This window comes from Letharia columbiana (genome assembly GCF_014066305.1).
Source record: "Letharia columbiana isolate WasteWater2 chromosome Unknown Sc0000009_s0, whole genome shotgun sequence".
NCBI classification, from domain to species: domain Eukaryota; kingdom Fungi; phylum Ascomycota; class Lecanoromycetes; order Lecanorales; family Parmeliaceae; genus Letharia; species Letharia columbiana.
The window spans coordinates 262,979-275,789 of NW_023501045.1; the positions used below are offsets into that span (position 1 = coordinate 262,979).

The following is a 12,811-nucleotide window of genomic DNA, read 5'->3' on the forward strand; positions in this document are numbered from 1 at the left end:
GTCGCGCGAACCGTTCCAAGCCAGCACGGCTTCGCAGCAAGCGACATCACATCGTCTCCCAGCCAAGCAATGCTCCTCCAGAAACTGATACTCGAGGCGCAATACTCGACGGAACAAGGCAGCGGGGCCACGATGGTTCATCTCTGGTCGATCTGCCTTCGAGCCCATTGTCTAGGTACGTGGGAGAAGAGGGAGCCAGATGCTCGACGCGGACGGAAATTTGAGGGAGATTGAAGGAGCGCATGGGGCAGTCATTGGTCGTCGTTTGCGACGTCAATCGGCCCGTCAGCGCCAGCCTCGGAGTGAGATTCAGATGCCGGAGGACGAAGCCGACTGGATCGCTTTTCATCGTCTCTTTTTCTTTCAAAGCTGGAGGATACGGGCTTGGAATATGTCGTCTTGCCTTGCGGAATGAAGGGTTTAGCGGAGCATGTCGCTTTTTAATGAATGGCGGCGGGCAAAGGCTGTGCCGGTGCAGCAGTCATCTGTTAATAGACTGTTTCACGATAGAACCTCGACAGAAGTCGTTGTACATGCCAAGAAATCCCGGTTTCTTACAAACTAGCATAACTCGATCAATACTTCTTCAATTTGATTACTTTGTCTTCAGAATTTCTTCAATTAGATAACATCTACAACTTGTACACGGAAACTTTTTGCGATAGATCTTTCGTCGCGGGGGTTCTCTGGCATTCCCGATTGTAGGGTGTGACAGCAGCTAAAAATAGCGGCGGCAGTACCCTTTTCCCTGCCTTAGGGTTAGGGTCTGCCTGGAGGCTGAGGGCTAAAACATGAAACCCAAAGGACCCTGACCGCTGAGCTCCTACAACTTACAAGCAACATCATTCAACCTTATACTTCCTCAAAGCACTCCGCCCATTTTTGAGGCTCAGACCCAGCTCCTTCAAGTGACAATGCCGACAACCTCTGCGAAAGCTATCTTGACAATGTCATCCCTCACTTCTACACACCATTATCCAAATACTACCACCATCTTTGCTTACCATCATCCCTCTCCCTGTTCTCCATCCCGAGATGCTATTACCAACCAGACCCTCTGTGCTACTGTACACCCTCAGTCCCTTGCTGGCCAACGGGCTCTCACTCGATATCACTAGCTCTGGTGAGTACCACTCGCGGGATAAAGGCAGAGCAATCTACTGATGCCGCTCCAGCCTCTATCAAGAATGCCTCCAGCATTGTCGCCAAGGACATGCTCAGCTATTACCATGGGATAGACCCAGGGCAAGATCCTGGCATCTTCGGAGGACCCTACCTCTGGTCGGAATCGGGTGCCGCCTGGGGAAGCATGATCGACTATTGGAATTACACCGGAGATGCTCAGTACGTTGCTCTTGTACAGCGCGCTTTGCTCTGGCAAGTGGGACCGGACAACGACTACATGTCGCCCAATCAGACCAAGGCTGAGGTAGCGCTCCCCTACGTGCTGAAAGGCATCTGGTAGAAAAAGCTGACGGCCATTCCCAACACAGGGAAACGATGATCAAGCAATCTGGGCTCTGACCGCCATGCGGGCAGCAGAACTACAGTTCCCCCACCCTTCCACCTCCACCTCCCCGTCCTGGCTCGATCTCGCTGTCAACGCATTCAACGACCAAGTATCCCGCTGGGATACATCAACCTGTGGCGGGGGCCTGCGCTGGCAGATTTTCAACTTCAACCAGGGATACGACTACAAGAATGCTATATCGACTGGGGCATTCTTCCAACTTGCCGCCCGGCTGGCTAGGTACACGGGAAACCAGACATACGCCGACTGGGCTACCAAAAGCTATGACTGGACAAGCTCTATTGGTTTTATTGATCATGACTACCGGGTTTTTGACGGAGCACTGGTAACAGGCAATTGCAGCAAGATCGATCCTCTGCAGTGGACGTACGCCGCTGGAGCTTTCATGTATGGAAGCGCCGTGATGACCAACTTCGTACGCCCAACTCTCCGTGCTTTGCGCCCACTCACACTGACAACACGCAGACAAACACAAACGCGACGTGGGAGATCCGTACGAATCAGCTGCTCGCATCAATGTCCGTCTTCTTTACAGGAGCCAACAACACCGATGGCACCTCCGGTAATCCCGGGATCATGACCGAGGTGGCCTGTGAGTCATTTGGGACATGCGACACCGACCAGTATGCCTACAAGGGCTTGACAGCGCAATGGATGGGTGAGGCTATGCAGGTTGCGCCTTTTACCAAGGACGTAATCATGAGCTACCTCCAGCATTCGGCAGAAGGGGCCGCCAAGCAATGTTCCGGAGGCAAAAACGGAACGACTTGTGGGACACGCTGGACGAAGAGCGAGTACGATGGAAAGACCGGCCTCGGGCAGGAGCTGAGTGCCCTGAACGTCTTCCTGGCCAACCTAGCCGTCAATTCTTCTGCCCCTACCAACGCCAACACGACCGTTGCGAGCACGGCGGAGGCAAACGGCACCACACCGTCGTCTTCGAGTACTACTACCACATCTGGGAGTACCACCACCACATCCGGGAAACCAACCACGACATCAGCAAAGCCTTCGTCCGGATCCCAGCGTCTGTGGGCAGCGAGCTGGGCTCTGTCTTTCGCGATCCCTGCGGCTGTGCTCTCCTTGTCACTCCTCTGATTGAATAAATATTTCCCTTTGAACCTCCGGCATGATGTACCATAGCGTTGAATCCTCCCCATCTACACTTGCAGAGGAATAATCGCATGAAGCGAATCACATAGCGTGCCCAGGCGTTCACCATGGCATTTGATCTATCCATCACCTCATACGTGCACTACTCTTCCCAAAATCCCAACATCACGCACATGTACTCTACCCCAACGAATCGAACCAAAGTCCTCGAAACGTCACCAATCCCCAACCCCACATCCCCAACTACGATCCTCGACATCGATCCCCAACCGCCGCTCTCAACCTCTCCTCTCCCCTTCTTCTCTCCCCTTTTTCTCTCAACCGCCCTCCACCCTCCACCCTCCTCCCCCCTCTACCCCCCACCCCCATCTCCCCCCACATATCCCTCCCCTCCCCTCCCCACCCCTCCAGCCCGCCACTTTCGAACAAGGACACGCACGGCGCACCCCCCGAGCCTCCTCAAACTGGAGCCCATGATCATCGCCTCGAACCCTGTATCCATGAACACTCCCATCTCGGTCCGCTTTAGCCCGGGGAAAAGGGACAGGATGGTGGGGGATTGGGGAGGATGAGGGGGTGGGGGGGGGGATGGAATGGATGGAATGGATGATCGATGGTGGTGGTGAGGAGGAGGAGGAGGAGGAGGAGGAGGAGGAGGAGGAGGTGTGGAAGCATGGATGGATGATCGATCTGGGGAGGGGGGGGGTTGCTGGGAAGACGGACGGACGGACGGGGTTAGAGCGCTACAATTTCGTAGCTGGGTCTTTTTCCCTTGCCGTTTGGAAGGTTTGGAGCAACGACTTGACTTGCTAGTTAGTGATGGGATTACTGTGGCGGTGTAACAAGGTTGATTGATTGATTGATTGATAAAAATCTTGATCAGATCAAATGCTCCGACAATAAAAAACGACCATGCATGCTCTAATCACATCTCTCTCTCTCTCTCTCTCTCTCTCTCTATTTCGCAGTCCGATGATAAGAACGACCGTGCACCACACATCATGATTCATTTCCGCAGTCACGCAACGCCGATAGGGTATCTTCCTTAGAACAAAACGTGCACCCCCTGCAGTTTCTCCACCTCTTTCAAGCACACCGCGGCCGCGATCCACACAAAGCTCACCAGCGTTCCAACCTTCTTCCTCACTCTGAAAGGCGTATTGCACGCCACGTACAAACAGGCGATCGACCTCTCAAGGGCTTCTGCTCGGCTATTATCTCCGTCTCCGTCACCGCGGGTAATGCACAGGACAGTATACTCCATATCGCGGTCATGCTTCTCTTTCATTGTCTTTGAGGACTCGCGCTGGCGCTTGCTTTGCGCGCCGTTCTTGCCGAGGATGTTGCCGGAGAAGACCTCGATTTCGGAGACGAAGTGTTGGGGATGGTTGGAGTACTGGAACATTGTGTCGACGAGATTCTCTTCGTAGCTGAAGATCCATCAGTTTCGTTTCCTCCTGCATCGTGGATACAGCTGCAGTGGAGCGCCACTTACTTGTCTCTCACGTCTTTAGCCCAGGTGAAGTAATGCTGCCATTGGATCAAGGTCGTTTGTTCACGGACGTAATTCCAAACAGCGTCCGCAAGACTGCGGGTCTTACCATGATTGGAGCTAGGCATCTTGGATTGTTCCTGAATTGCCTCGAAGAATTTGTGCTCGTCGATTTCGCGGTAAAGCTTCCCGAGCACCTTTTGGCTCTCGTAGTAACGTAGCTTCGGTGGACCATAGTTCGCTACCTCATTGAATTCATTGTCCTCATCTGGAGGAGTTGACAAGTCGGCCTCCTCCAGATTGATGCTCTTTTCCACAAGGACTCGTGGGCCCGGCGCCTGAAAGTCTGGGCGAGCTTTCGGATATCTAGGCAAATCGAGAAAATTGACCTGTGAATGTCATTATGATATATGGAGAAACGCTCTTATGTCGTGTTCTGATACATACTGGGATGCCAGTCTTCGAAAAGTCTACCGCCGTAGAATGCATGCCAGCAACCTTGATACAGTCCGAGCCGAATGTTCCTAGAGGCGACTGGTCCGCCAGGATCTGGTGTAGAGTAGCGATCAGTCCAAGGTTGTCGTTCTCCATGAACTGGAGGAAGAAGTCTGTCATGTCCGATCTCTCCACTGGCCTGCCAATATCAATGGCCGTAGCTGTGGGATAATCAGCTGGTTGTGAAATCCGTCTGGGATATAAAGTATCGTCGTAGATAACGTTGTAAAGGTCGCCGTCCAGATCTCCTCCGCTGAGCTGCGAAGGCAAGTCTCGTTGGCCATGACGGCTGAAGACTACAACGTTGTGGAGTGCTCGCAGTGGGCTGCCCGCTGGAACGTCGACTGCCGTCACACATTGTACATCGCCTGGGTGTAGCGCAGGAGATCTTGTAATAACGACACTGCCAGTGAGGTGCTTGGGTACTGCTTCGTTGTGTGTGTAGCAGCAGTATATCTCGCTTTCTTGTAAGATACCACTCTCATCCATGATACCTAGATAGTTCATAAGTCACACGCATCATGTATGCCAAAAGAGAAGTTACCGTATAGCGTCACGCCCTTCTCAACTCGAATGCGAGACCTATGCTTGAGCTCTCGCAGCTGGACCAGAACTGCTAGCTCAACGCTGTTGCGCAGAAAAGCATCGTCAGTGAACGAGAGCCCAATTGCCCACAACTTGCGAATCAGCCAGGGCGTTCGTGCTGGCTTTCCGATCAAGTTTCTATCCAGGAAGCTCGCTGCGTTGATTGGAGATACGGTGGTCATTCTAAGTTTCTCGACCGCATCAGCTTGGAGGTTGAGAAAAGCTTCATCTGGAACGTGAAGATCTTCGAGTATCTTGATAAGTTGGCGATTCAAAAACATGGGCAACGGTCTGGAGGCGGCGCCACATATTTCGATGTCTGAAGCCTTTGTCCCTCCAAATTTGATCATAGAAGGCCTCAGGCAGAGAGCGGATCCTGGAAGCCGAGGGTCATGAGAGATGACACCCTTTGCACCTGCAAGACGACGATGCATGTCAGCATACGAGTATCAATCAAGTGCTTTTAGTCACGCTTACCCATAAATCGGATTTGATAGACCGTGGGTTTCAGTCCCCGTTGAGGGTATTCGCGCCAAATCTTCTCGAGCACTTCGGTAGAACATGTGCCAACTCCATCACTGAATGTCCGGCCATTTTGCACCACATCCTCCATGGTTTTGAATGCTTCTTGAGGAATGTGGATGGAACTGAAGGTCTGAGAAAAGGCCTGTCCAATTCGAGCTGCGCACTTCGCAGGTGATCGTATCAATCCAAAGTCACCCAGGTCTTTGATGACAGCCGGTGCGTATGTTAAACATCCATTGAGCGTGAACGGTGCCATGTACCAGCACGTCTGAGACCGGAGCGAAGAATGGGAAAATCCAAGGAACTGGAGAGATGAGATGATGATTATGTATTTCTGAGGACAGCTTACATACCTCAAATCCGCGGCCAGCAATGATAATAACTCCTTTTAGTACTCTCTTGAATCGTTCATGGTAAATCACCTCGCCGGACGTTTTGCGATCGAGTCGAAGGGGTTCTCCGTCCTCGTCTAAGAACGAGACAGAAAGAAAATAGTTAGGGAAATTGGAGTACTTGCGGAGGACCCGATTCTTCACCTCTGGCTCTGGACCATAGAGATATACGCCCGTTGGGGTCACCATCGCTTTATGAACGGATGCGATATGGTCGTACTGGTCTGCAAGATTAGGCTGATAAGTCTCTCCCCGAATTATGGAGTCTTCATTCTCTGCTAACATCTGCGCCAACGTCTTCAGACTAAGCTCCGAGGCCTCAGTGGCTGGTCCGGCGAAAGGTATCTGCTCACACAAAGTCCCTACGGCTTGGGTGACGACCCTGACGTCTCGCTCTTTAGCATGGCGGGACACCACTGCTAGTAGTTCGACCACCTTGACTGGACTCAGATAACCATTCTGAGCCAGCTTTTGCATCTGAAATTTCAAGTCAAACGGCAGACTGCCATATATTGAGTCACTCAGGGCTGAATGCAGGGTTGTCATTTGAGCAGCGAACGAGGTTTTCGCGACTGCAGAAGTGTCCCATGTAATGCTGTCCGGGACCTCTGGGAGATGCCTCAACGCTCGTACACCAGCAATGTCAGCGGTGTTGGAGAGTATGATCCTGTAGCAAAGACAACTTGACACCACGGTCTCGTGTTCTTTGCTGAGTGCTGTGATCCGCTTCCTCGTAAACTCTTGGCTTCCCTTGCGGATATCCACCCTCTGGAGTGCGACTTCGAGGATGTTAGTACCCAAGTTCTCGAAGATTTTTGGTGCCTCTGAAAGTGAAAGGGTGATAGATGGGTTGGTGTTGGAGCCCACGGTCATGGATTGGACACTGCTGTAAGGAATTTCAACCTGCTGAAGTGGCGACGTAAGGTCTTGTGGCCAAAGCTTGATCAACAAGCTGCGAGGACCGAAGATCATACGCCCTTTCTTTCGCTCTTGCGAATTAGCGACGAAGGCAAGGTTGGCACCCACGTAGTCCCATTGCCCGCACATGAGAGAGCTGATGTCGAAAGCACGTCGATTATGAGTCCCTGGTCGGCGGTTTTCATCCACTCTCCCTTGGACGATCCTTGGCTTCTTGGACTGGCTTGCGGTATACCGATCGCTTTCTTCTTTCTTCAAACTGCGCAAGATAAACTCATCCGGAGGCTTGTTGCTGACACTGCAGTTGATGGGACGGCCCATATGGAAAAGTTTCACGGGTACGGAGACGAATCCTTTCGCACCTGGTTCAGTCTGGCCATGCATCTTTAGGAACTGTCGAGCTTTGCTGACATCAAGGATTGTGATCGTGGCCGTTCCTCGGGCCTTCAATTTTTGACAGAGGTAGGTCTTGACTCCGAGCTTATCAAGAACATCGCGGAAGAATTTGTCGACCTGTTTTTCAGTGATCTGTTCATGGAGGTTGCGCACGATGACCTCCATGATGACGGGCTATGCAATGTTAACAGGGCACGATGAGAATGGAAACTCCAGAATCAGGAGCTAAGATTCAAGTAAACACACGGATGTATTTCTATCTCGGTGAGAGTGATGCTACAGGTGTTGGCGGACGGTGTGTGGAATGAGACATAATGAGAAGTAAGGAGGGGTGCTGTTTAAGCTGCAGGCTTAGTTGCATATGAACAGTCATGTCAGCCTGTGGGGCAGCCTATAGGACCATTAATTAGTGCTCATGCCATTTCTACTTGACGTTGCTACTGTTGTAGCATGTGAAAGATGGATGAGAGTGTCAAAAGAGAATCTGAAGCTCTGAGCAGAAGCTTTCCATGGCACTAGCGTGTCGCTAGTTAGTATTGTGTCGGCTCTTTCTCATGCTGAGTATTTTGTTCCGCAAGGCTGTCCTCGACATATAAAAGACCCTTCAGGAGGACAGAATGATCCATCTAGAAGAACCGAGAAAGCTTCGAAAGAGCTAGGCATGAAGGTAGCAAACCCTGGATGTCCTATAGTTCATGGAGGTCATACACGCAAACGCTTTCCCTTTTCAATGGCCGTAGAGACAACTTGCAACCTCGCCCCCTTCTGCAGTCTTCGCCAAGTCCCCTTACCACCGCCCACCTCCTCCGCCGAAGTTGCTCCCACCATATTGGCTGCCTCCTCCCTGACTGCCATGGTGATGGTTATGATGCCCTCCACCTTGAGATCCACCTCCTCCCCACTTTTCCTTCGCTGCATCCTCCAACTTGCTCCCTGCAATCGCTCCGCCAATCATACCCAAGAAACTATGTCCTCCCATCTGCTTGCCGGCATAACGACCTGCTAGTCCACCGCCAATAGCACCCATTATGCCACGCTCGCCTTCTTCGCCCTGTGGTGCGTTGGGGTCGTAAGGAGCGTTGGGGTCACGACCCTCTTGGCCGTAGCCCTGTTGCTGTTGCTGGTGACCCTCTTGGCCGTACTGTGGCTGGCCGTATTGAGGTGCGGAACCGTAGCGGGGACCTTGAGGCGGTGGGTTTCCGCTAGAGGAGCTGTCAGTTGCAGGGGCGAGACGCAGAGATTGTAGGATTTACTAGTAAGCGCCTTGACCCTGGGGGTTACTGGCATCGTATTGACCGTATTGGCCACCTTGCTGTCCGTGCTGGAATCCTCCTTGTTGAGGAGGGCCGAATGAGTTCACTCTCTGAGGTGGGCCATAGCCTTGAGGTGCGTCGCCGTACTGAGGTTGTGGAGGTGGATATTCCTGGTGGCCGTAACCCTGCGGGGGTCCCTGTGGCGGGTAACCCTGGCCGTAATTGGGGGGGTATTGGTTGTATGGGTCTGACATGTTAATTTGGGTGATTGTGGATTTGGAGTGAGTTCGCTGCGATAGGGTGTTGAGGACAGGAGGATTGTAAATGTAAGACGAGTAGGTAAGATGTGAAGAGAGAGGATGTTGGGGTGGGTTTTATTCAGGACCCCGCGGGTGGCATTTCGCGGAGCTAGGCGGGGCTGAGTCGGCTTTACCACATCATACTTACAGTGGCTGAATACTGGCGCAGCCTTTTCAAACAATTAATTTATTCCTTCACAAGATCGGAATCCTGCTATTCTCAGTATAACTTTTAGTTCTATCCGTAGAAGTTCCGAAATGTCTCGCTTCCAAATCTTCCATGGTCTTCTGTCTCATGGTGACAACTGATCCTGACTCACACATGACAGATGGCAGCACTGCGTGTGAAAGATTGGCCTTGCCTGGGATGGTGTTCTACGAAGCAAGGCAATGTCTTTCCGACAACGAGAAATCGTCGTTTTCAGTCCCATTCAGAATCTCTCATTTACAACCTGCACTCTTTAGGTTTCTTTCAACCATCTGCACTCTCAGTATGCCTACGCGGCGGGACCGCTGGGACCATGACTTTCAGAGAACAGAGAGCCCCTTTGGCAAAACTTACTGCTTTTGGCAGATGGGAGAGGCCAGGCGGGAAGAGTGTCATGTCTGAGCCTTTGAGGTAGTACTTGTGATGCCATTGGATCGATATATCTATATACTCGTCATGTATCAGCTTCATTCACTCATCGTCGAGCAATGTTTCTCCTGGCTTCAGTATAAGAAAAGAAAAAGAAAAAGAAAAGGAAAAAGGAAAGCAGAGAAGAGAAACCCCCACAACAGTCCAATGAGGAAGGGCAGCATGAAAGCACTCGACCTAAAGCGAGTAATTTGTTAGCAATTTTCGGCAAATTTTAGAAGAGAAATAGTCACCCTTTTCATTGCTCAAGACTCGTTCTTGGCTCGGGCGAGATGACGAGACAGCAGCAAAACACATTGAAGGGAATAGGCGCCTACGTTGCAGGTTTACTGAGACAAAACAGAGCATTCTGTAGCCTGGGAGGACGTAGGATCACAAACACAAGAAGACAAACACTAAAAAAGGCTCTCTGCTCCTAAAGTAGGCTGGAGAGAGAAGCCATCTACTTTGAAGCAGTGGTATTGATATAACAAATCGATGAGGTACGTAGATAGACGAGGGTCTCTTAATGGTCAGTAGTCTATGGGGACGACGCCTGCGGTCAATCACAAATGAGGATGTGAACCATGGTTCCTGGACACCATACGAACCATAGGGAAATATCAAGCGTCAGCCATGCCCTTTACAGATTCCCTTCTCCTTCTCTCATGCATCACAAAATAATCGAGACCATGCACTTTCCAGTTCGTGATGTGACTGCAAATAAGAACACTGGCCGTTCGTCTGGCCCAAACACGATCTTCACGAGTAAAGTATTACTTGAATTACCTACTTTTCCTCTCCGGGCCTTCCAGGGACCGCTGAGCAAGCCATGAGAGTTTGCACCATCAATCCCTTCCATCCCACTCCAACCCATGATGGTTTCTGTACTGGAAATTCGAGGGTCTCCAGATCCTGCTGCACTGCGATAATCAGGGTTACTCGTAGGCGCAGAGAGATATATACTAGCAGATATGAGTCAAATTGTACATGGCAAGTCTCCATTCTAGCAGCTTCAGAACATAACAGTAAGGCTCATCCACCTCATGCTGATTTGATACGATAGACATACAAAGCAAGCAATTTCGCAGGCATGGCCTAAAGTGACCTAGCCGCCTGTCACGCTTTGCCTTTGAACCAATCGACGGACCGGATCGCGTATGTAAATTATGGCGCTTAGATTAGTCCGCTCCTTCACCGTCACCACCGTTTCAAGTCCGTCTCGTGTCTCTAGTCTCTACAATTTCCTTCAATTCTTTGGCCTACAAAACTGGGGAGCTCTCCGAGCTATTCCCCCAGAAATACAAGATGAAATCATGAAAGTGAATTGACGCCCTGGGGGTTTCTTTATTTCATCATCTCGGTCGCCGATCTTTAGATTTGCGCATTGACTGCGCCTTGCTTCTCACCTTTGCACGTCGTCACAGCACCAACAACATATTCACCTTGGGAGTGAGATTCTGTGGGCACGTCGCACAAGTATTGTAACAAAAACACTCCTTTCAACCCGACTGTCGCTCTTTTAGTAATGACTTTGATGGATTGGTGCAACTGCTAGCGGCTCTCTTGCTCTCCGATTGGCAGATCAACAATCGGGCTGCTCTCTATCACAAACGTCTCTTGTCCGCTGCGCCAGCTCCAGGACCTGCCAACACACGTAGCAAAACACCTTTCGAGCTCCCTCTTGATATCACGATCTCTCAACGCAAGCCTAGGGGCCGAAGACAACTCTGCGCACATCCCATCTCGCAGCCTTCAGAACCTCACACAACAAGCAACCATGCGCCTCTCAACCGCCACCCCGTTCTCCACTGCCCTGGTCCTAATTCACTTCCTTCAAGCAACCTCCGCCCTCACCCTCACAACCTTCCAACCGATCAACGGCTTCGACGCCGCCTGCACAAACGCCTACAACACGCCCCTCACAGACTGCTCCAATTCCGACTTCGCGGGGAAAGGCTGCTCCGTGAAGTGCGTCGGCTTCCTCGATAGTTTGACAACTGCCTTGAACGAAGCTTGCGCTGGCACAAGCGCATATCCGAACACGTTGATAGGGCTATTCTTTGACGGGTTGGGTGTCCAGACAATTTGCTCGACTGCGAACGGGGATTCAAACCCTGGCGGTGGCGGGGTTGAGCTCGGACAGGCTGGAGGGCAGGATGGGGCGATTGGTAGTCAGTCTGCAGCGAGGGAAGCGAGCGTAGCGACTACCAGTACTATTACCATCTCAACCACCTCGAGCGCTACTACATCTACGACGCCTCAAGCCGCTGCTCCGTCCTCGACCACGACAGTCGTTACCACGCCTCAAGCCGCTGCTACATCCTCGACCACGACAGTCGTTACCACGCCTCAAGCCGCTGCTACATCCTCGACCACGACAGTCGTTCCAATTACCGTCACTCCTGAACCTACAACGACGAGCGTTGCAGTCGTTGGGACTACCGTAGCGCCAGAGTCACCTTCAGATGCTTTGACCAGCACGTCACACACGAAGAGCTCCACTTCGGTATCTAGCACCTCGACGTCTCCCAGTAATGACAACGGTGGAGGGACGCCGCTGGATATAGGGTCTTCAGCATGCCACGACGCAACAGTCAGGGTGTGGCTGTTTGCCCTACTGGCAGGATCGACTGTTGTAGCTTTGGTACTGTGAGAGCTCTGAATAGGGTCTTGGAGGCCAGCGAGGTCACTGACTTGAGACGCGATTGCATATACGGAGCTAGCGTGCGGGGCGATAATACATGAACTTGGGCGGCGATTGATATTCATCTTCATTAATCAGATAGCAATTTGAGCGTGGCGTTCAATGGAGCCTTCTAATGCAGATGACGATGACTCTGTACGATGACCTCTGAGGCAAATGATAGCTTTATGATTCAATGTTACCAATCTTATGTTTTCGATGACAACCTCTCGACTCTTGAGGCTACCTTGGTACCGAAATGATGTGACATTTATCGGACTTGTCGTTGCACACACAATATCATAACAATGCCCTGATTTTGTAGTCATAGTCATGTTTACATCAGGTATGTATTTGTGCCATGGGATACTTGTATGATTCAAATGTTGATGGTGGTGTGCTTGGATCTCTGGACTTCAAGACGCCTTGTGGATAAATAATATAATAGTGAGGATCAATATTTATGAATTATGCACATGTTTTTATGCTTGACGCCTACTCGGGAAGGAG

At 51.3% G+C, this 12,811-nt stretch overlaps 4 protein-coding genes across 4 annotated transcripts; 2 read left to right on the forward strand and 2 right to left on the reverse strand.

Annotated features, from left to right (window-relative positions):
* Positions 1–1,035: 1,035 nt before the first annotated feature.
* Positions 1,036–3,457, forward strand: HO173_003531 (uncharacterized protein; the record flags this gene model as incomplete). Its single annotated transcript, XM_037305456.1, has 5 exons — positions 1,036–1,123; positions 1,176–1,429; positions 1,494–1,946; positions 1,997–2,558; positions 3,192–3,457. 5 exons carry the CDS (start codon positions 1,036–1,038, stop codon positions 3,455–3,457), a joined length of 1,623 nt encoding a protein of 540 aa, XP_037167558.1.
* Positions 3,458–3,689: 232 nt separating this feature from the next.
* Positions 3,690–7,612, reverse strand: HO173_003532 (uncharacterized protein; the record flags this gene model as incomplete). The annotated part of the gene is made up of 6 exons (XM_037305457.1): positions 3,690–4,074; positions 4,140–4,525; positions 4,584–5,125; positions 5,176–5,631; positions 5,694–6,045; positions 6,095–7,612. The coding sequence occupies 6 exons, from the start codon at positions 7,610–7,612 to the stop codon at positions 3,690–3,692; spliced, it is 3,639 nt and encodes a 1,212-aa protein (XP_037167559.1).
* Positions 7,613–8,234: 622 nt separating this feature from the next.
* HO173_003533 (uncharacterized protein) lies at positions 8,235–8,954 on the reverse strand (the record flags this gene model as incomplete). Its single annotated transcript, XM_037305458.1, has 2 exons — positions 8,235–8,649; positions 8,701–8,954. 2 exons carry the CDS (start codon positions 8,952–8,954, stop codon positions 8,235–8,237), a joined length of 669 nt encoding a protein of 222 aa, XP_037167560.1.
* Positions 8,955–9,257: 303 nt separating this feature from the next.
* Positions 9,258–12,271, forward strand: HO173_003534 (uncharacterized protein; the record flags this gene model as incomplete). The annotated part of the gene is made up of 2 exons (XM_037305459.1): positions 9,258–9,297; positions 11,277–12,271. The coding sequence occupies 2 exons, from the start codon at positions 9,258–9,260 to the stop codon at positions 12,269–12,271; spliced, it is 1,035 nt and encodes a 344-aa protein (XP_037167561.1).
* Positions 12,272–12,811: the final 540 nt, after the last annotated feature.